Genomic DNA, 23,511 nt, shown 5'->3' with positions numbered 1-23,511 from the left:
TGCTAGCCTTCATTCCTCTCTGCGGACTGATGGACTGGTGTCCATATGAGCTTTGACACTTGACGCTTTGCTTTTCTGAGGTATATTATTTATACTCTAAGATGAAACCTACAAAGCTTTTTTTTTCAGTGAGGCCAGCAAAAGTTGGGCAATATGTATGACTGGAGGTTCTTGCGAACGCCGCACAGTTGTGAGACTGCGTACCATGATGGTTACCAATGAAGTTGAGTGCATGGTTCACAAAACGATCAAAAAATCTTCCCATGATAGTTTTACAGCGTTTCTTTTAATAGCTCACTGGCCGGATAAGTGTCCGTCTGGTAATCAGATAATTTGACCACACACAGGAAATGGGACCACGTAGAAATCACGCTAATTGTGCAAGGGTTCTGATTGGGCCACAGATCTCTGACATCAGTAAGGTGGCGTCCAAGGCACCTCTGAATTGCCCTCTGAGCGCCGCTTTACAGGCATACGGTTGGACACAGCTGATCGTTATCTGAAAGGATGTTCTTCTTCTTATGGTTTTTCGAAATCAAAATCTCACACAAACTGATGTCAGAGCAACGCGAGGCAGTACAATGAATGTAGCACATCTTCTATACGTGTGGGTACTGGTTTGTGTTCTCGTACAGTTGCCTGCTGTTGACATGTCATTGTACGATACGAAAGTTTGCTTATAATAATGCTTGTTTATCATTCAGTATCGTCAGATAAATGTTCAGTACTTACGAAACGCCTACAGTGCCTTGTTTGGATACTGCTAACGCAGCCACGTTGTTGAATGCTGAGAAGTTCGGTAGAAAAGAAACACAGTTATACCTTCGACTGAATAGTTTTGGCATAACTATCGGCTGATCAGTTGGAATGGTTGTGTTGCTTCAGAAGCTATTTTGGGTTTTTTATAAGTTTAATCGGAAGGGTTATGCATGCCTGACGATATTAACATCACTGAGGTTAAGATTTCACTTTTTTTTTGTCACGAGTTAATAGCGTCCCTGTTAGCATGAAAATGGCCAATATACTTTCTTCAGCATCCCATTCACGCATATCCCTCTATCATTCCAATCTTTAAATTCTTTTCGTGCAACCAATGTTATTTATTTGGCTTCAAGGGATGCCACCTTTTTCAATATGCTGCTTCAGGGTATGTAGTAATGTAGCGGGAGCTTAAAAATCGCATTAAGCGAGGTGATATTAAGTCGCATGTCTGTAGAAAAAAGCGCTAAGAAGTGTTAGCACTAATAAATCAAAACCTTATTGGACTCATAGCCTTACAGAGGAAGCGATGTGCATCCAGTGCGTTGACTGCTTTGCTGTGGTATCTATGGCTGATAAGAAGCAACACTTGGATTGTCGCTGACATCGCACTAAAATGGGGAAAGCCTGATTGAAACAGGGCGTCTGTGTCGTTATTACCCGCTACAGCTGATAAGAGGTTTTTCCGTGGTCGCTTGAGATGAGTAAGTTGTACATAATGCAGCGAACAATATCGTTAATATTACGAAAAGCAGCCCCTCATAGAGTGGCGTCCCCAGTCATTAGGTAGTGGAAGCCTTTCTCAAGGACCGTGCTTTGTTAAGCAACTGAAGATCCGGAGCTGGTGCTTTTTGTCAAATTAATTTGCAGAATAAAAAAACCTCCATTATAAAATGATTTCAGGGGCAAGACTACACACTCGAAAGAAGACAAAGTAGTTTTGGAGCTAAAGTCTATATCTGACAACCAACTAGCCAAGCAGTAAACTTTTTTGAAAGAAGGTTTTTGGTTTATGGGTGTTTAACATCCCAAAGCCACTTAGGGTATGAGGGACGGCGTAGTGAAGTGCTCTGCAAATTTCGGCCACCTGCGGTTCTTTAACGTGCACTGACATCGCACATTACACGGGCCTCTAGAATTTCGCGTCCACCGAAATTCGGCCGCCGCTGCCGGGATCGAACCGCGTCTGTCGGGTCAGAAGCCGAGCGCCATAACCACTAAGCCACTGCGGCGGACTTTTTAAAAGGACTAGGATGCATATTTCATCCACTGTCATTGTGTGTCAATGAAGCCTCTGTTTTTCTTGATACCTAAGTCAACCTACTCTTGGCTGTAATCAGCGCGATAGCAACCTCTAGCTATGGGGAACATGCGCGGTGCAGTGCCGACTGCAGCGCCATAACACACTGCCTAGCGAGAAGAGCAAGCAGCTTTGGGTAGTACTCTTAGTACTTTTCCGCGCCACCTTCAGGCGCTTATTGGCGTGAGCCTCCGCGCTCTGTCGAAGGCGCACGTGCCGTGCGTCAGCTATCTGGGCTACGCCGAGAGAAGCTAGGCAATGAATGCTGTCAGCCAAACGCGGGTATCTAATCGCGCAGAATGTGTTCTCGCGTTTGCAGCGGCCCAAACTGCTGACAAAAGGAGTTTTGAGTCACCGAATGGAACAATTGCAGTGCCACCTTGGCAGCGCAGGTTCCCCATAGCGATGTGAGAAACGGCATGTGTCCTCTGGCCGATTATCGCATTCTTTTTGTTCAGTGCCTGACATGGTTGCTGTCACTCGCAAAGGTAGATAGGGAAAGTGCACTTATCATTGGACTAGCAAAAACACAAAACCATAGCCTCATTTAGCTTCTCGCAGATGCTTTAGAAGCATGTTTTTGTGTCGTTAACGGATAACCCCGTTCTCGCGGTTGCTAACAGTACTCGTTGGAAACGAATAAATAGGAGTGGACTCGTCGGCGTGTGCACAAATTCGTTTGACGCGTAAAGCAACAGCCATGAGGAGCTTCGTGTTGCTGGTGGTTCTCGTCGTCCTGGTGGGCTGCACGTTCGCGCGGGATGGTGAGTATGGTTGCCTTCTATATATATTACGCAGCGAAGTTGCGCACACAAAACGACAAGGCCTTATACATTACCTAAACAAGCTGCTTTACCACTTGCAGAACTCTTATTTAGTTTTCTAAATATGTGAGTTGCGCAAAACATGCTTACATGGCGCCTGCATGAACCTGATTAATTGCTTAAAATTCAAACGCTCGCTTCAGGCGTTGCGATATGCATGGGCCGGATATCTTCGATAGTGTACGAATCGTTGCTTTCTGTTATATGCAGCAAAGTTGCGCATTCAGAACAAGGAGGCCTTTTCATTACCAAAACAAGAGCTTTACTTCGTACAGAACTCTGACTTAGTTTTCTAAATATGTGAGTTACGCAAAATATGCTTACATGACGCCTGATTGAACCAGATTATTTGCTTTAAACTCAGACACTCCCTTGGGGCGCTCAGGTGTACATGGGCCGAATATTTGCGATAGAGTGCATGACCAGGACATTTTAGAAGATAAGTATGGTAAGTTTGAGCTAACGGAAGTCTAAATTGTGCATGTAAAATTAGTGAAAGGTTTTCAAACAGTCTGAGTTGACCTCAACGCCGTACAAGAGGAGCGGTGGCTAGGCAAAGCTCTGTAGGCCAGAAAAAAATTTCAGACATAGATGACCCGTACAAACATTTACGCCAAGGTGTTAGCAAATATAATTGAAACTTTGCAGGAAATAAAAAAAGTTTAGAACGGCGCTTCGCAAATCCAATGGGTATGTGGCTAGATGTGTTTGATGTGCCGCCTAAGTGGTGGCGTCAGGATATGTTTCAACATAGCTTCATTCGGAATTCGCGAAATTTGTCATGGCTCTTGTCAGCTTTTTTACTATTGAATTGCATTTATTTTGATCCCGATAACCATCGACATCTCTGCATTGAAAACATTTCCTTCAGGTTTTATGTGCTGCGTTCGACTTATATTGAACTATTGGACAATGCACAGCAACAAAGGGTAAGACTAACTAAAATCAACTTTAGAGTGATTTACTCCCTCTGAACCTACCTTCTGCTGCAAAGTGGACTAGCATCTCACTGTCTTCCAAATTTATTTAGCTATGTGCAAATAATATTTTTAGACCGTGATAAGACTTAATTATCCCGCGATAGCAATACCTTTGCCGCATCTAGTTTCCACGCAAAGACTGCATCCTTCTGACTAGCCTTGTCTGTACCGTGCCACCACAAGTGCCACATTTCCCGCATTCCTCTGTCCCAAAATTTTTACGAACGGCTTGGATTCCAAGAGAAGGCAAGCGTGGCAACGGGCGGCAGAAGTTAGGTGGGCGGATGGGATAAAGGAGTTTGCGGGCATACGGTGGGCGCAGCTGGCAAAGGACAGGGTTAATTGGAGAGACAAGGAAGAGGCCTTTGCCCTGCAGTGGGCGTTGTCAGGCTGACAATGATGACGATGATGGGTATGTCTTGATAAAATTGTCTGCAGGAAGCAGGTGGGACTGAGAGCTACAGGCAATTTTGTGATTGCTGCGATTTTCGCTCAACGCCGGGCGACTGATAAACGGGGGGGCAAGCTTTTACATGCATTTTGTAGCACACATTCTTCAGCCGCATCTACCACCTAAGTGTACGAAAAAAAAAGAAAAATATACTTATTGTTATGGCCAGCCACTGGTTAATCCATTTGCTTCAATTCTATGCGCAGAATGCGGTCCCCGGGAAGTGTTCAAGGTTTGCGAGAGCAGCAGTTGTGGCGAAGACAACTGCGACTCCCGCCCGGGCCCGAGACCCTGCACAGCGGACTGCCAGACTGGATGCTTCTGCGCCAGCGGTTACTACCGGCGTGATTCCGACAACGCATGCGTTCGCCGCAGTGAATGCCGTCTAAATGTGTAACTCCGTCGTGGAAGTGCTCAAATAAGGCTCTCGAAGTCATTAAATCCACGAATAAATACGTGAAAACTAAAACCTACATCTCATGCCTCTTAATGCTGCAGAGGTTAGAAGAGCTCCGCACATAGCTGCATCAATGTGCTTTATTATTATTAATGCAATGGCATTAGAAGCCTCAGCGGGGAAAAAATGTGTCTTTGGTAATATGGCTTATGGTTTGCGGGCGTTTACCGTCCCAAAGCGACTCAGGCTGTGAGAGACGCCGTAGTGAAGGGCACCGGAAATTTAGACCACCCGCGGTTCTTTAACGTGCACTGACATCGCACAGCACACAGGCCTCTAGAAGTTCGCCTCCATCGAAATGCGACCCCCACGGCTGGGATCGCACCGGCATCTTCAGTGTCGGCAGCCGATCGTCATAACTACTGAGCCACGGCATAAAATCATCAGATTGACTGGCGGTAAGTGAGGTGACCAGACAAGAATTGACAACCATTCATTTCAGTCGCCAACTCGAGACTCCACGGGGAAGCATTTAGCCACTTGCTAGACGACCGCAAGGGTGTCGTGTTGCGTGCATACAGACGTGTAAGGGTGTCCTGAAACACCAGTATAACCTAATTACACAAAACTCGATCTAAAGGCATCAATGACCTCTAATTCCATCGTGTCACCAACAAATATTAAAATTAGGTGTCCCTGTGCATTTTAGTATTCTGACATGCGCATTCGCAGTTGACACATTATTCACTGTTCACGTCCGTTTTTAATGAGAACCTTCCTTTGTCTAAGCTCTTTGTGAAGTGTCCTTTTTTCGACACTAGGTGCTAACCCGGCATGGAGGGGAAATGCGTGAGCCCCTAATACGCGAACGCATGGATGCCTGTTTAGGAATCCTATGCATTACACGCATGATGTTTTAAAATACACTACAGTCAAAACAGGCGCTGTGGTTCATCCAACGTTGGTGGGCACAGTAACGCCACGAAGTGGACACTTCATGTTCGGCATAATCGAGTGCTATTGGGGTGAAGTGAATGATTTTGACGTAGTAACACATTCGGTAGTGGCGGTGTTCATGTACAATTAGGAATAGGATGCGCAAATGGGCTAACGTGCGAATAGGTACAAATAAGATCAGCCTTTCAATTTCATCACTGCAATTTCTCCGCTTGAGTCACTTCATTGAATGCGAAGAATATTTGCTGCTATCCAGGAGAGTCAGTGCCCTCCAATATCTCCGAGTAATTGTGCCGGTGCTTGACGCACAGTGGAACTTTCGTCAAGGCGAACTTCCTAGAAATGCTCAGCAATTTTCATATGCGCGTAATATGAAACATTTATGTGAGAAATTTAAATCGCCTCGTTCAGCGTGTCTTGATTCACAAGCAAACGAAGCTACGTTTCCGAATCATTTTAACGCACAATCTTTCTTCGCTGGAGTGCGGACAGCAAAGACGCAACTGGCGTTTTATCCAACACAGTACCTACAAAGGCTGCTAAGGCATCTGGAGGCTGTGTAGGTCGACTCAAAACGCTGACAACCCTGCTTTCGAGTTTTCTTTACTTCTTAATCCTCAATTTTCAGCGGAGAGTCCTCATTGTAGGCTAACAGCGCGAATAATAATAATAATAATTGGTTTTGGGGGAAAGGAAATGGCGCAGTATCTGTCTCATATATCGTTGGACACCTGAACCGCGCCGTAAGGGAAGGGATAAGGAGGGAGCGAAAGAAGAAAGGAAGAAAGTGGTGCCGTGGTGGAGGGCTCCGGAATAATTTCGACCACCTGGGGATCTTTAACGTGCACTGACATCGCACAGCACACGGGCGCCTTAGCGTTTAGCCGATAGATAGTTTGATCATTGCAGAGAAAACGAAAAAAAAACGGTAGTGTTTTTTTTCCTCTCCTTCAGGGCTATATTATTTGTGAATGAAACTGTCGACACCGTAAGCCACAGCTTGGATCTATGATAGGAACAGTTGGGGGATCGATGTGCACTGCATGGCTGTTTTGCAACCGTCACAGTAGTCACGGAAAAGAACTCTGCACTCGTGAAGAGTCCGAATGCTGCGCCAACTTCGATGTACTCATCACGCGGTGTAGAAAAGTTCAGGTTTAGAGTCAAAATGCTTAATTATTTACGGGTAATTTACGGGTAAATTACTTACCGATCAGAGATCATAGCACAAGTAGCTCCTAACATTTGAAAAAGGTTTAAAAATGTTGTTCAAGTCGCAGTAACGTCTTATGTTGCATTGGAAAGTAAGATTAATGGTAAATAAGAATATATAACGCTATATTATGTTGTAAATAATAGTTTGGTTTTTGGGGGTTTAACGTCACAAAGCGACTCAGGCTATGAGAGACACCGTAGTGAAGGGCTCCGGAAATTTCGACCACCTGGGGTTCTTTAACGTGCACTGACATCGCACAGCACACGGGCCTCTAGAATTTCGCCTCCATTGAAACTCGACCGCCGCGGCCGGGATCGAACCCGCGCCTTTCGGGCCAGCAGCCGAGCGCCACAGCCACCGCGGTGGCTTGTAAATATTAGTATAACATTGAAAGTAAACATTACTCCCATGGCAACTTCTAAATATTATTATATTGTTAAAAATAACCAATGAAGTTTTTTTTACCATAAACGCTAGTTTAAAGGTCCAAATATGCGTTGAAATTTTATAGTTTCCCAAGCCTTATTTTAATTCTTGCATCACAGATAAACATTATAAACGTATATCAAGCTCTGAGTTTCAAAATTTTTACAGCGATAGCTGTTGGGCGGCCGTGTGCCAGTGCAGCTGTGCATCACTCGACAATTACACCAGTGGTCGCGTGACTAAACGCCTAAACCAAATTAAACACCTAAACAGCTATCGCTGAACTCGCGTCACAAAGTCGTAACCGTCCGGAGAGTTTTTCTTCCGCTGTCTTTTCTGTAAAGATATTTTTCAACTGCAGTAGTTTGTAGCTAAATCTCTAAGATGTGCCCGCCATGGACTTCGTGCATAGCCTGGTTGTTTTGCTATAAAACTTCGCTTATTGCACATTCGCCGCTGTAATTCATCGGACATTTCTCAGTAATGGCTTCATAAGCTTGACTCCTTGGCATCCGTTCGGAGGTGAATGCATACGAGTTGCATGTTGTTCTCTATACCGCAGCTTAAGTGCCACCCTCGTTGTTGGTTTTTGCAAAGTGCTTTAAGTTGTGTACCGTCACAACTGGAGGGTCTGCACGCTTGTTCAGGGTTGGTTCGCCATTTTCTAGATGTTTCATCTATTTTGTTGGAATGTTTAAATAATCTTATTGAAAGTTTTTTCGAACGTTCATTAGTAGCTTTAAAAGAATATTATAGAAAAAGGGCATTAAGAACATTGAATTAGCGTTTGACCAACAGAAAAATGCAACTTTGTTGTAAGGTTTAGGTCCAACCTGGGTGCGCCTTACGTTTGCTTTAACAAGTGGTGTCTAGCAGAGCTCCTTCATCTTGCCAGTATCGAGCTTCCAATAAGGTCTTTGTATTAAAAACTCCGGTTGATTAAACCAATTTTCGAGGGTTTACATGTATTCAAGACGCCTGAGGTACATGAGTGTAAGCTGCATTTCAGTTATAAGCTGGAGATTTCCTCACTCGCCTTTCGAATCGCCTTCTTGCACTACTGGCACTAATGAATGATCACCGTTTATTTCAAGAATGCACTACCTAACTTTGTATAACTAGCAACCTTCAGTAATATTATGCTCATAGTTCTATGTTTCGTTACCTTGTATAACCACTGTCCTGTATAATGCTGGTTGGCCCTGAGGATATTTTAAATAAATAAAGAAATAAAGAAAGGAAGAACAAGCTCTGCAGACCAGCTGACATGTGCTTCCCTCTCGAGGGAGCCTAAGCAATCAATAAAGTTTAGTCGGCTAGCTATTGAGGGCGCTGCTGGTATAGGCAGCCCATGGAGCAGCCGCCAGGCAGCGCAAAGACGGTTTCAGGCGACCATCAAGTTTGTTTCGTTCCTGGAACACGAGCCAATAAACGTTTCTGCTGGCTGGCAGACTGAAAGTAGGCTAGGAAAGCGTTTTGTCCACCCGAGCTTTATTCTTTTGAGCTTTCGAAAGGAGCCGGCAGAAGGGGCGTTTCAAAGCAACGTAAGGGCTCGTTAAATTTGCCTTTTCAGAGCATCTGCGTGCTTTGGCGCGGGATGATTTCTGTGTTTGTTGTATAGTTAGTCCAATAAGAGATCAAGAAAACTACTCACATTCGGCTCCTTGCAATATATAATTTATATTCGGTGAATCCAGACTAAAGATTGCTGTCATTAGAGCCAAGCAAATGATAACATTAGAAAACATTATAATTAGGTGTAACCGTTTCCTTTGTTACCTTGCGAAGAGAATTTTCATGGCGGAACCAAAGTGAATGAAATATTTTTCTAATAATAATTATAATAATTGTTTTTTGGGGAAAGGAAATGGCGCAGTATCTGTCTCATATATCGTTGGACACCTGAACCGCGCCGTAAGGGAAGGGATAAAGGAGGGAGTGAAAGAAGAAAGGAAGAAAGGTGCCGTAGTGGAGGGCTCCGGAATAATTTCGACCACTTGGGGATCTTTAACGTGCACTGACATCGCACAGCACACGGGCGCCTTAGCGTTTTCCTCCATAAAAACGCAGCCACCGCGGTCGGGTTCGAACCCGGGAACTCCGGATCAGTAGTCGAGCGCCCTAACCACTGAGCCACCGCGGCGGGTATTTTTCTACAAATACATTCTCAGAAATTACATGGTACATGGGGTAACGTTTCGAAGCTGTATGTAAGGGAATGGCTAACCCCGGAGTAGAGTGCTTCGGATTAATTGTACCCCTTGGGGTTCCTCAATGTGCGGTTATACCCCGAAGCATACGAGTGGTGTGCATTTCGTCTGCGTCCAAATGCGGCCGCAGCGGCCAGGATTCGATTCGGCTATTTTATCCAAATAGGACCCTCCAAATTCCTCCACCTTAAGAACCGCCCATTTTGGTAGTTGGCCATTTTGGTCTGGCCTTGTGTACTGTGCTCAGTTTTTGTCACAAACGCAAAGTTTTTGAAAGTCGCTTGTACCTTGAACTGGCTGTCAGCTGGGTGAACATAAAATCAAGTTCGTCTAGTGCCCGTTTTTCGCTGATAAAAAGCCCATACAAGCTGCTCGACTCTCTTAAAAGCACTCATCACAAGGTCGCAAATTGTCATTGTGGCCAAATCTCCAAATATTTGCTCATATGGCTTTGTGGGTACTTTTGTGTATAAAGTGCGTCATCCGGCTTATTTCTTACGCAGAAAAAGCCGACGACTTGCCGGCGCTGAGTGATCTACGCGGTTTAACCAGCCGCTATTATGGGGGTCTTGGTGACTTTGGTAATTATTGCTTTATTCGGATCGGACAAACTTCTTGCGTCTGGTAAGCGCTTTCGAATGTTTTTCAGTGTCATAATAAAATGGGGACTTAAGCCGACGGGGTAATTTACGCAGTACCTTTTACGAGAAAGAGGAAGCAATTTATTGCCAGTTTTGAAGGACAACAGGTATGCATATTGTGAAGCCAACTGCACGCTAAAATTGTGTCTCTAAGCATAAGCTGTGTTCAATGGCATACCTCTGTGTTATACTGACACTGTCTATACGTAAATGCTGGTAACATAGAAAGTGCTACCTAGCACACGCACTCTGGTACTATTGTCATACTTGCCATTAACAGCGTCGGCATGCCTGGGAATTCAGGATTGTTGCCGCTGGAATGCTAAATGGTTTTGAGAAATTCTACAAGACGTTACATGGTGCACGTGCAATGTCCTACATAAGGGATGACAAAGGTCAGTGCATGAGGCATGCATAATGATGATATTTACGGAAATAGTAAAGTTTTTCAAGTACAGTAATGTCGTCTAAATAGGCAAATAAAAAGTCTATATCGTGTTCCTGTTGTGCGAAGCAGGCTAAGGAAGTTCTATCCCTGTGTTTTCGTCGGACTACGTTGATGTTACATCCGCACATTGCGATTGTGATATCGGGTATCTATCTTCCTTACAGTTATATTGCACGTAATTTGGTTCCAATTGCAGAATACTGCATGGCCACCTAGCTGGAATTGCGATGAAGGCTCATTTCATCCTCATCCTGTAGCGTGATTGCGGGTGACGAGACAAAGCAGAGCACAATAGAAAAAAACTACAGTACTCTTACCATGTCTGTGTAGCACAAGACTCAGCGACAGCTGTTAGTGGGGTTGGATGAAGTGTGGTTCATTGTTTATTAATTCTCTTCTTCATTGATAGAGTGCGCCTGACATCACAGAGGTCAGACCACTCAGCGTGTCATGTTGCATTGTCGTGATGCGTGACGTCACTGCATGTTGCCTAGTCAGCGGGGCGCGTAGTTAGCCTACGCACCAGAAACAGGAAACTAGCCCTTAGCTGCTGTAGCTGTAAAAAAGAACATTCGAAGAAAATGACGTCTTTCCGATCGACAAATGTCAAGTTCGACAGCTTAGGTTAGGTAATTTCCCAGGCATCGGACGGGTTTGCTGTGTGCACGACAAGGACTAACTAGAGGGTGCTACTGCCCGAGAAAGTATTGTCCGCCAGGATTATAATTCGCTGACAGTTCCGGGGTGACATTCCTTGTACACCTCCCTCCCCCAACCGCATTGCTATCATTTCCTGTCCTTCTTGGTTCTGAGTCATGAAATCAACGGAAGCAACCATACCTTTCTTCCTAAACGCAGAGCGGGTCAACGTGTTAAGCAGGTGCCCGTACCGTGAGGTCTGGAGACGGTGCGAAAGCAGCAACTGCGGCGAGCTCAAGTGCCATCGGCCGCACCACAGGAGCTGCAAACACGATTGCAAGACGGATTGTTTTTGCGGCAGAGAATTTTACAGGCGCAGGGACGGCAAGTGCGTCTACTGGCACGATTGTGGCGATTAACCTTGACAAGGGGGCGCTCGAATTCAACAAAACATGTCGCAAGTGTACACCAGAAGGCCGAGCTGAGTGATGCAAAACCAAAGCGACGAATAAAGCGTTGCTATGGCAGTTGGTGGTCGAAAGTTGCATCTATACGATTCCGCAAACTTTGGTTAAGCGAACACTGAGAACAAGACTACGCAGCCAATTTTTGTTCTATGTAGGCATGGATTCTGTGGACTTTTCTGGCTGTGCTGAGGCACAGGAATGCGAGAACGGATTTGAAGTCAGGACGGCCACTTCAAACTTAAGAGATCTCGGAATGATGATCATAGCAGCGTGTTCTGTCAGTGGCCTGTACGTTTGAAGGTATTGGCATGATCAAGAGTTAAATATCGGGTACCGTAAAAGCACTTTCAATTTATCGAAGGATATTATACAGAGAGAAAATACGGGTCACTTGTGCGGCAATTTACTTCACCTATTGTGTGCTTCGCTTACAAGCTGTGTTTAATTGTGTGGTGTCAAATACACAAGACATAAAAGCTAAGCTAACGTGGACTTCAAGGGCTACAGACAAAAGGGTTTCGAACTTTAACAAAGGGTATGATTTGTTTCAAATGCGGAACGAGTTGTCTTCTAACAAGTTGCAGTTTATAGGAAAGAAGTAAAACAAAATTTAATACAATATTGAATGTTGTCCAAGGAGCCACTCTGCATTTGAACCCGCATCCAGTAGCGTCAAGGGGCACTTGGACCGTTTACTGCGACATCACAGAACCCAGTGATTGTTCATAGGAACAACTGGTGCTTGCTTATACGACGCCGACGTCAGGAATGTGGTAGTCAAGGTTGCCACGTCGACCGTGACGTCACTGTGGACTTCAGCGCTGGCGACGACCAAGAACGAAACTTCCGGTAAAAGATAATTTTTATTTTATTAGTAACGCTGCGCACTGATGTTTTGAGCTCATTTTCATGACTTATAGGCTAGAAAGTTTGTGTCGGTAATCCCTTAAATGCGGGCAGCTGATACGCTGTATTGTAAAGGTGAAACTCTTTACTAGACGCGAAAAAAAGGCGGCTCAACCTTTTTCGTAGCAAAAACCTCAGTACATTCTAATAAGAGCAGGAAATGGAAGCAATTTTTCCACAAAGAACTAGACTGAGCTATTCAAAGAGATAAAAGTCCTTCACCTTTCAGTTCTGTTTACTTCAAGCATGCGGTGAGAAGCAAAATATTTAGGACACGGGTAACAAAACATTCGCCGTCGTCGACAAGCACACGCCCTACGTTTAGGTACTCTGTCCTCTGGTTGTTCAGGGAATCGAAGCGAAGGAACTAGTAGATGCGGCTGACGCGCCATTACTTGCTAACAAACCTCGGAATATCCCCTGCCTCAATCTCGAAGATATCGTAATGGATTACTGTGTGCTGCAACGACGATTATGGCTGGCGACTAGTCCACGACCACGAGATATGTGGAAGGGGGGAGCTGTGTTGCCAGATGTGGTTCCTCGTAAAGCCACCTGAACCGCAACCGACTTCTAAGTGCTGCTGGTCGGTTCATGGAGCGTTCTTGACCACGACTTTTATGAGAGAAATTATGCGTTCTCTCTCCGGCTACTCCTGGAAACGGACGTAGGCGTCATTAATTTCTGTTTCTGTTCCAAGAACCCAGTTCCCAGCCACCAGTCACTGAGCGGCCCCGTCTTGGGCTGAGGCAGCAAGTTGAAGCTCTGGGATGCGCGATGGAGGAGCGACATAGGGACGCTCAGGCGACACTTGTCTACAGAGAGAATAGGAATACACTATCACCGTAGACGACTATCACGCATCCGGGCCAACATCCCGCCGCTGTGGCTGGTTTCATCAAGGCCGTGAACATATCGAGGGGTTCTTGCGAGTGTTGTTTCATCGGAGGTAACTTAATGGAAGAATAAAAAGCAAGCAATTTCATGCAGCTTCAAGCTTTCAAACTGCCTGGGATGTCACGCTTTGCTCGTTAAAGAGTTGTTTGAATATCGCTTTCAGGAAAGCTTTTCTGGCGGCGAAATGATATAGGCCTGTGTACTGTGCGTTATCAGCGCACGTTAATGAACACCAGGTGCTATAAATTATCGTGAGCCCTCCACTACGGCGTTCCCAATAGCTTGAGTCGCTTTGGGACTTTAAACCCCATAAACTAAACTGATGTATTTGTGGTATTCAAGAAAGCAAGACACCCCATTAGGGCGTGAAGGTTTGCATCCACCGAAGTGAAGGTTACCTTACCTGCTACCCTCTGCATTTCGCAATTGTTACATTATCTTCAGTAACGTTTCATGAGCCCATTTATGGCTGCATGCTTCTTTTCCTTTATGTAGACTGCTTAATGAATCAAAAGCAGCTGAGGCATCTAAGATTCCTGTGATTGCAAGAAACGTGGAGATTCCATGGCTGGCGAGACGACAGATTTCTCAACAGAGCGGAGTGCCATTTATCACCTTTCCCTCAGAATAGCCTTGAGAAAAGGGACGCTCTTAAGGAGAAGGGCTCTCTCTTCCACCATTTACAAAAGAGACCTATAGACTGTCTATAGGCTTTTTATAGACTGTATTGCCTTCCTATATATATTTATTTTGGTACATTCATACTCAATAGCCTATCTATAGAAAAAAAAGCCTACTAAACGTGTACGACTATAAATCTATATACTGTCTATAGGATTTGTATTCCCATGAACTAGTCTATAGAATATGTCTATAGAAAGTTTATATATACTATATGGGCAAATTTTTATGAGTTTATAGACTGACTGTCAACAGAAATTTTTGTTAGGGCAAGATCAGCAATGTCTGTAGCTAAGAGTAATGGGGAACAAGATATAAATCCGCATAAGATAAAGAAATCTTGATAGGGGCGCTAGGTGCCGTCTCTGCATGTTATCGTGCCAACGATATTTAAATACACTCAACGCGGCCACAAGGACGCATGAACGCTGCGCAGACAAATACACGTCGTTGCAGGTGGTAGACATTTAGGGTACCGCATGTATTTCCGCTTAAAGAGAATGCAAGAAGACAATAATTTGTTCTGATCCAGCTTTATTTTCGAAGCCTTTTGTCTTTTTCAAGAGGCTGAGCTTTCGAAAAGTGAAGCACAGTGTTATTTTTTATTTCCAGCGCACGCTTACAATTTCTGCTCAGCTTTCAGCAAGCCTGAAAGCTGGTTCTCATTTTGCTGTTCATGAACATAAAGGTACATGCTTACATATAAAAACGCTAGTTTAAGATACTTGCTCGGCGTAACGTTTACTGTGAAGCATATCGCCTCTAGGAAAAGTTCTTATCAGTAAAAGACTTCGCTTACATAGAAGAACGCTAGTTTAAGATACTTGCTCGGCGTAACGTTTTCTGTGAAGCGTATCGCCTCTAGGAAAAGTTCTTATCAGTAAAAGATTTCAATCCACTTTTTATTCGTAGTACATTCATCGATAAGCCACGCCATTTCTGGGAGGTGCATTCATTCCTGAATACGGTATTGATGTCTCCGCGTCACGGCTTACATTTATTGAAATACTGCTTTTTATCACAAAATTTGGCAGTGTCTTTTTTATTTCATATTACTGTGCTCTCTTGGGGCAGAGTAATGGCCCCAGTTAGACAAATCTCTACGTTGTATTCTGAATAACATACGGTGCATTATATATACGCCCAAAGCACTGAAACTGCTACAGGGACATCATAAATACAGAAGTTCCTCTATTCAACTCTTACGCTGTATCTTATACACAGCGCGATTTAATCTTTCTTCTTGATATTGCGCCTGTATATTTGATGTTGTGCCTATACTGTTATTGATTTCTTGAATTCGTGACAAAATAGCCGGCAGCGTCTACGTCAAGCATTGCTCCCTAGACTGTAGGAGACTGTCGAGTGGCACGAATGGCATAAAAGGTAAAAGGTAGGCTGCATCCCGTTGCAGTCACCGTTCTCATGTTCGTCAAGGCAGCTGTCCATGCTTTCTTGAACTCAGGGTAATCCTCAGGCGGGAGGTGAGCTTCGAAGTCGTAACTCATGGAGACAAAGTCTGAAAAGGACGAGAGATAAAGGATAGTTTTTATAAAGGTAATAATAAGCATTTAGTAAAAAAAAAATTAGCTGCGGTTTAAGTACTGCTGAATCTGGTTAGAGAGCGAAAGCTGTGGTGTGTCGGGCAACTAGACGCGGTTTGACGTCTGTAACGTTTAGCGCGTTCCGTACACTGAACAGGCACGCACTCACCCTGCCACCCTGGCAAGTGGCAGTTAATGGTTGATCGCGAGAGGTTGGTCACCCAATGGACGCCCGAGGCTGATTCTACCGCCCTCTAGCGACGAATCGAAAGGTCAAAGGTCAAGTGGTGCGACACCATGGTGGACCACATATGGAAGGCCTATAGCCACACTTGACCTCTGGCTAACTTGAAAATCAGTCGGCAACGCACGTCGAAATCGGCTTTACCTAGCGTAGTGAAGCTTTCGCTTCAATACCGCACCGATGGACTAGTGGTTGGCACATGCGCATTGTAAGCAGTAGTTGACCATGAGCCATGACCTCTGAGATCGAGCATCAAGGGAGGGTTTTGCTGAGTTTGCCTCAGTCATGCCTCGTGGTCCGGTATTAGAGGCCATGTGCAAGCATTATGAACAATGCCACACAAACGGACTGCGTCGTGGCGCTGAACCCTTTATCCTGTTCATGCTTTTCACGGAAGGATGGTGCGCGGTGTTGGTTTGTTTGGTTTGGGCGGTTTTAGTCCTAGTACTAGAAATAAAGAGGAAAGCATGGGCTTCTGCAAGGCATGTAATGCGAAGGCAAGACAACCGCTGGTCCTCAAGGGGAAAGGAGCGCATTCCAAGGGAAGGCAAGCGCAAAAGGGGGCGGCAAAAAGCTACGCGGGCGGATGAGATTAAGAAGCTCGCGGGTATACGGTGGGTGCTGCTGGCAAAGAACAAGGTTAATTGGGAAGACATGGGAGAGGCCTTTGCCCTGCGGTGGGTGCGATCAGGCTGATGATGATGATGACTACTTCACGAGGTCCAACCGGCTCATGGAGTTTGTGTCAAGCCTGATCTTGAGGGTGACCCTGACCATACCATAAATGAATAAACGAAATAAATATTGCCGCAACTGTGATTCGAACTTCGAGGCGGCGCGAACAGGTCAGATTCGCTGGCCACTGCTCGAGAGCACTAATGTTATTGCTGCAGCCGTTCACGCATAGCGTTAAACTGCAACACATTCTCGCGCTGTGCATTGAACATCGTAGTATACGTAAACTAATCCTAATATTTAACTAATATGCACACTCTCGCGCTGTGCATTGCACATTGCCAGACATGCCACCGACCGAGAAAAGCAAAACCATGAGCCAACCAGGCTAAACACATGGTTTCACACGTCTACTCGATTTAACTATGTTAAAACCTGTTAAAACCTGCCACTTTTTTGGAACAGCCGCCGAAGAAAAATGCGGCGGGCTATTGCTGAACCTACTGCCGATTATTCCAATACTATTCCAGAAGCTGAGAACTTATTTGATTCGTTCAGATAATCGAATAGCAGGATATTAATTTCGCTGTTCGAAAATTTTGAATATTTGCACAAAACTGCCAATGAGTGAAACCCGTGTGCGGTCTAGTATTTTCCTGCTGATCCATGCCACGTGTCTTTAAGTTTTTGTTTTTTTAGATTAAATACCGCTTTTTTTGGTTCGAGTCACTACAACAGCGGTATCACAGGAATCAGCCAAATATTAAATTTGGAAGAATTCAAAGATTTCTTGTTGTAGGTTTCCTCTGAAGCGCCTAATATTGTCTGCCTGCTGGAAGCTCGGCTTACGATCATGCCTTTGGAAATTACCAGAGAGATGGCCTCCTCAAGCTGTAGCCTAAACCGCGTAGCGGTGCTCACGAAGCCGATCATAAAGCAATTGATCTGTCTGGCCTATGTAGCGTTTCAATTATCAGACTCAAGTGGTTTCTGTTCGCCCTTCACAGCAGGAAAGATGCGAGACAGCTTATTAGGGGCTTTGAGCACAGCTGGAGAGCCACATTTGACACCTTCGTTAAGCGGTGAGATTGTGCCCGTATGGCACCGAGGCCTGCCTCACATCAGGGCGGCTTATTACGGTTTATTTTCACGTCTCGCTGTAAACGATGCCTCAGTGCCTCGTAGTAAACAAGAAGTGAACTATCTGGAAAAACACGAAACACACGTGTCATTGCGATGAATTCGGTTTAGGAGAAATCTTACTCTGGTTTTATACTTTGCGTTCAAAGAAAAGAGCAATAAAGAAAAAGGTCTGCGCATGCTCCTGTCGATACTGCGACCGTGCTCCCATTATTTTTTCAGCTCAAATCCAAGCGTTTGTCTTCTCTATATCTTTCCCTCTGCATACATTTTACAGCTGGGAAATGCCTTCATTTGAAAACCGAAACTAATCAGCTCAACAATCATGTATCATGCATATACAAGTGTACAGATAGCGAAAGCGCATGCACTACACTCCTCGGAACAATGTAGAGGCTATGTCTGTATTGAAAATTCATGGCCTTTTGCGGAAAGAAGGGGAAGCGTGCCACAGAATGTCTTGCTTTGTACACGGTTAACACTTAATATGGAATGAACCCATGCACAATTTACCTAAAAAATATCTCGGAAGGGCTATATGCGGATAGGCGAACATAGACAAAAATTTTGAGCGTGCGCAGCCGCAGACAAGCGCACACATGAGAAGAAATCAGCGTACTGCTCCATGATCAGTTATTTGCAAAAATTAAACGCCATTATGCTTGAATTGCTCGAAGTTGTTCAGGGCAAAAAACATGCGAATGAAGGCAGGTCGCTGGAATTTTGATAAAAGTGGTGCAAATTCTTCGGGTAGGAAGGTATGGATATTGGAGATTTTGATGGTGGGCCATACCGAACGGAGAACTGCCTGCAAAAAAAAAAAAAACCTCACACAAGCTGAGTGGCTTTTATCTGCTGCTGATTATTAGCAGACACGGAATCGGGTTGAGTGATAACACTGGTCTCAAAGTATTCACCTTTGTAAGTCATTAACAAAGAGAAGAATTACACACAATGTGCAACAACTTTCGAGAGGGAGAATCGGATATACCGAAACAAATATCAATGCATGGCTTTTGTTTAATCATTAATATAAGGCACCTATTTTAATGCAGAAATAAAAACTATGTAATATGTGCAAAGTTCTGTGTTTTTCACGCAGACGTTATCAACACTGTGCTAGAATTAGAACAACGTTATTTAGGCTCGACTAAATGAGTGCCGTTGGATCTGAATGCAGTGGCGTAGCGCTTTCAGCGGTTCAACTTAACGAGTACATCAACCTACCTACGGTTTTTCTCTGCTGGATATTGACGCTGGCTTAGGGCCAGCGGTTATACATAGCGAATAAAGTCAAAGATATCTAGAAAAGCTAGAAAAAATTGCCCTACTTGCGTGATTTAATATTGGCCTGCGGCCATTGGACCGCAAACGCCTACTTACATGACAGTCAATCTACTGTTTAGAACTTTTTATTCTGCAAGAAGCTGTTAATTCTCTGCAGCAGCAGGAACTAAATTTGGTAGAGTTTGACTGTGCAGTTCGCGCGGCCGCTTACCAACAACTGTTTCAGCATCCGGAAATACCCATTCGTTTTTGTATACTTCACAGTCGAGGCAGTGTAGCCCAGCTTCTGCAACTAGGTGTCGTACTTCAGACTCAAGCTCTCTCAGAGGTTTGTTGCAGTCGAAGTAGAACATGTCGGAATAAATTTCTCTTGGGTCCTGAAAAGTTAAAAACCGGGAGTTGTCAAAGCAGCATTTGCCTTCGTCATATATTGTATACATATATTTATATCACACGTTGCGCAAAACGACTCGACAGCGACACGTGTATATGACCCTTTTATGGAAGTAACGCGTCGGGGGCGTCGTCCACACTTTTCCCCTCTTTCACTTCCTCTCTCGCTCTCCTTCTGGCCCTTGTCTTTCTCTGCACCTGCCACACCTAGGATGGATGGCCTATTGTTATTCAGGCTGGCATCCAGCGTTTTTGAGGGCTGAAGAAAAGGAAAAATGGCAGCCTCAATTGGGGGGGGGGGGGGGGGGGGCATTGGTTTTGACGCTCTCTGAAATGCGCGTCGGATCAAGTATTATAGGGTAGTCAGTATTCGACGCTATCATAGTTGGACCACTTTTCGGACCACCAGCTTGCTATCACGTTTGCAGTTGAAATTTTTGACAAGTGTTTGGATGAGCGAATGTCAGCGCTAGCCGACAATGGACGCAGCCCAAAAGGGGGTGCCGTGCTCGGAACGCTGCCCGGAGGGAGGGGGGGTGGGCGCAGTAGAGGAAGAGGCGCTAGGAACGCAAGATCACGGAACGCAAGGAACACAAGAGGCCATAGATCCCGCAGATCCAAAGATATAAATGTGCGGGCCACTTATATTGAGCGAAAGCAGAGTAGCCGTAACACTCAGCAGCGCGTGCTGCCGGGGCTGTCGTTGTAATTCGCACAACCGATAGTAATCATCCGCTGAGTTTTTATGGTTTGGTTTGGTTTATGCGGATTTAACGTCCCAAAGTGAGTCAGGTTATGAGAAACGCCGCAGTGAAGGGCTCCGGAAATTTCGACCACCTGGGGTTCTTTAACGTGCACTGACGTCGCACAGCACACGGGCCTCTAAATTTCGCCTCCATCGAAATTCGACCGCCGCGGCCGGGATCGAACCCGCGTCTTTCGGGCCAGCAGCCGAGCGCCACAACCACTCAACCACCGTGGCAGCTTTTAGTCTTTATGCTTTTGCAAACGACTCAGTTGCAGTTAAACCCCCTCAGAAATGCAGTGCGCTGGCATTCGGGGAAGGGAATATCGCGCCTTGATGTTTGTTTATCCTGAGGCCCGCAGTGCTGAAGGCATTACATTGGGGAGGACGTACGAAAAGTCGTACACGACGGATGAGACAGTAGCCAGGGGATAGACTATACAACATACAGGGTGTTTAAGATTAAGCTTTACGGTTTTCTTGAAATTAGGCAGTGAGTAGTGCATAGAATTCGCCTCAGCACGTAAGTTATGCGGCCACTGGGACGCAAAGCGTGGTAATAATCATTACCGTCGGACGCGTAATTAACTAAAATCGATGAATGACCTTCCTAACGACTCCAGTAAGCAGGCATGTTTATATTGGGAACTGAGAGGCAGTCGTATTCCTATACAATTTCATGTTGTAGAGGTCTCCTAGCCCGCGTGTTTTCATAGATATTCGAGTTCAAATTTTCAGCTCGATCCGTGTCATTGCAAACGCAAAGCAGTAAGGATCTGCGCGAAACTCGCATCGACGTTACACTGCACGAAACCGCGTACAGCGACCGCTGAAGCTGATAACAGTTTTGTTCCCTTCCGGCTATTGAAATGGAAGAAAAGCCTGACGCAACAGCTGCGTCATGGTAGGGTGGAGTTTCGCGTAGAAAGCCACCGCCTTGCATGCGTAATTAAGCGATTGATCAGTGGTAACTTCGGGAGCCAATCTCACGCAACAGGCGCGTTCTAGAATTCTACCAAATTGAGTAGTCTAGAATAGCGACGGCCTCTATGTTTCACGCTAGAGGCAGAGGCCAAAAAGTTCATTATTATGATTTAGTTAGCTGCTGATGTTGATAATTGTCTCACTTTGTGTTCCCCTGGCCGCATAACATATGTGCAGAGGAGGATTTCAGATACCGCTAAGCACCCAATTATAACAAACCTGCAAAGATTGATTTCTAACACCCTATGCGTCTCACTCAAGTGGAACGATAGGCCGATACAGCTGCACTGGCGTGTGTGGACATGTGCTGTTAAATACGAATGCCAAAGCATATTAAAAGTTAGGAGGGCTTCTACAAACTCAAGAATTCGGCGAATTGCAATGGTAACACGAAAAAGAGCGTCTGTAACACATGGGTTTCCACTTCCACACAGTGCATAATAAATGTGTAAGTAATGTGGCATAGTAGCATTTCCTCTTTCTCTGGCGTTTATTATGCGAAAAAATAATGCCTTTAATGCGTCTTCCTATTTATGCTTGATCTACGAGAGCTTAATTTACGAACTGAACAAACGCTAACTATGTGACTTGTACAGAATACAGAAGGCGCCAGATCACAGACTACCCTCGCCTGATACGGTCGAATTTCATGAAAAAATTCATAGTGCACAATATTAGCGTCTACTGCTCTCGCAGGACGAATGACCTAAAGCTTTTTCATAATAATAATAATAATAATAATAATAATAATAATAATAATAATAATAATAATAATAATAATAATAATAATAATAATAATAATAATAATAATAATAATAATAATAATAATAATAATAATAATAATAATAATAATAATAATAATAATTGGTTTTGGGGGAAAGGAAATGGCGCAGTATCTGTCTCATATATCGTTGGACACCTGAACCACGCCGTAAGGGAAGGGATAAAGGAGGGAGTGAAAGAAGAAAGGAAGAAGAGGTCCCGTAGTGGAGGGCTCCGGAATAATTTCGACCACCTGGGGATCTTTAACGTGCACTGACATCGCACAGCACACGGGCGCCTTAGCGTTTTTCCTCCATAAAAACGCATCCGCCGCGGTCGGGTTCGAACCCGGGAGCTCCGGATCAGTAGTCGAGCGCCCTAACCAGTGAGCCACCGCGGCTGGGCAAAAGAGAAAATTGAGACAAATTTAGGGTTAATAAAAATGGCCTGTTGCTCACCGGGATCAAAGGCTTCCACTTGGGTGTCAAGTACACTTCGAGCCACGCGCTGATCGGTGGTGCGTGTAGGCAGCTGAGAACAAAACACTCGCCGTCGTCCTCTAGTAAGCGGCGCACGTTAAGGTATCCCGCTTTCTGACTCTTTAGGTAATGGAAGGTAAGGAACGAGTAGACACGGCTGAAACGTCCGTACTTCTTCACGAAGCTCTCCGCATCCCCCGCCTCAATATCGAGGACGTCATAATAGATACCCGGATGCTGCGACGTCTTCCTTGCCACCTCGATCATCCCAGGCAACTTGTCCACTGCCACGAGCCTAGAGCAAGGCGAGCAGTGCTGTTGAACGTGGCTCTTCGTGAAGGCGCCGGGGCCACAACCGACTTCTAGGTGCTGCTCGTCAGGTCTAGGAGGGTCCCTGAACATGGCTTTTTGGAGGGCATTCAAGTTTTCTCGCGCTGGGTACTCCTGGAAACAGGCGTAGGCCTCTGCTTTTAGGGAGGTGCTTCCTGCTTCCATTGTAGTGCCTTTGGTGAACTAGACGTCCAACTCGACAAGTAATATCGGTGTTCTAAGGTTCCAGTTCCCAGCCGTCACCAGAGCAGGAGTTGAGTCTGGCGGCTGTGCAGTAGGTTGGAGCACCGAGTTGCGGTAGAAATTTAAATTGCCACCATGGCATGGAGATGCTCCTGCGTGCGCAGTACTCTATTACGGCCGTCGTTCTAATGCAGCTGTGGGCTAGAGAACACGTAGGCTCAGACCTTGCAGGTGTCGATGATCCCTTCCACGTGTTTCAATCTTGACAGCCTACGTTGCCAACTGAACTGTAAAGCTAGCAACGTTTTGATAATTTGCTGGAACTTTAAAAAGGCAATTACAGTCAATGCCGAACAGCGTATTGAAATCGATTTCTCCTATATTAGAGGACAAAATCTCGGAATTTTAGTTCATTGGGAGGGGTAGATATTTTTCAAATCATTTAGGTTTCCTGGCTTTTGCTCGTCTGGCAGCCTTTACATTGTTAACGTCAGGAAGAGATACCGGTCAATTTCCTCTGCCAGACGTCCCCACTATGTACAGCTG

General features: G+C 45.1%; 2 protein-coding genes across 2 annotated transcripts; one reads left to right on the top strand and one right to left on the bottom strand.

The window, feature by feature from the left end:
• The first annotated feature begins 2,666 nt into the window (after window positions 1-2,666).
• Window positions 2,667-4,783, top strand: LOC144100097 (chymotrypsin inhibitor). The gene is made up of 2 exons (XM_077633134.1): window positions 2,667-2,823; window positions 4,521-4,783. The coding sequence occupies exons 1-2, from the start codon at window positions 2,760-2,762 to the stop codon at window positions 4,709-4,711; spliced, it is 255 nt and encodes an 84-aa protein (XP_077489260.1). The 5' UTR covers window positions 2,667-2,759; the 3' UTR covers window positions 4,712-4,783.
• A 10,634-nt stretch (window positions 4,784-15,417) lies between these two features.
• Window positions 15,418-23,119, bottom strand: LOC144100096 (juvenile hormone acid O-methyltransferase-like). The gene is made up of 3 exons (XM_077633133.1): window positions 22,432-23,119; window positions 19,301-19,466; window positions 15,418-15,718 (listed from the first exon to the last, which is right to left on the bottom strand). The coding sequence occupies exons 1-3, from the start codon at window positions 22,945-22,947 to the stop codon at window positions 15,543-15,545; spliced, it is 858 nt and encodes a 285-aa protein (XP_077489259.1). The 5' UTR covers window positions 22,948-23,119; the 3' UTR covers window positions 15,418-15,542.
• Window positions 23,120-23,511: the final 392 nt, after the last annotated feature.

This window comes from Amblyomma americanum, chromosome 8 (assembly GCF_052857255.1).
Source record: "Amblyomma americanum isolate KBUSLIRL-KWMA chromosome 8, ASM5285725v1, whole genome shotgun sequence".
Lineage (NCBI taxonomy): Eukaryota > Metazoa > Arthropoda > Arachnida > Ixodida > Ixodidae > Amblyomma > Amblyomma americanum.
This window is presented reverse-complemented; position numbering and strand designations above follow the sequence as displayed.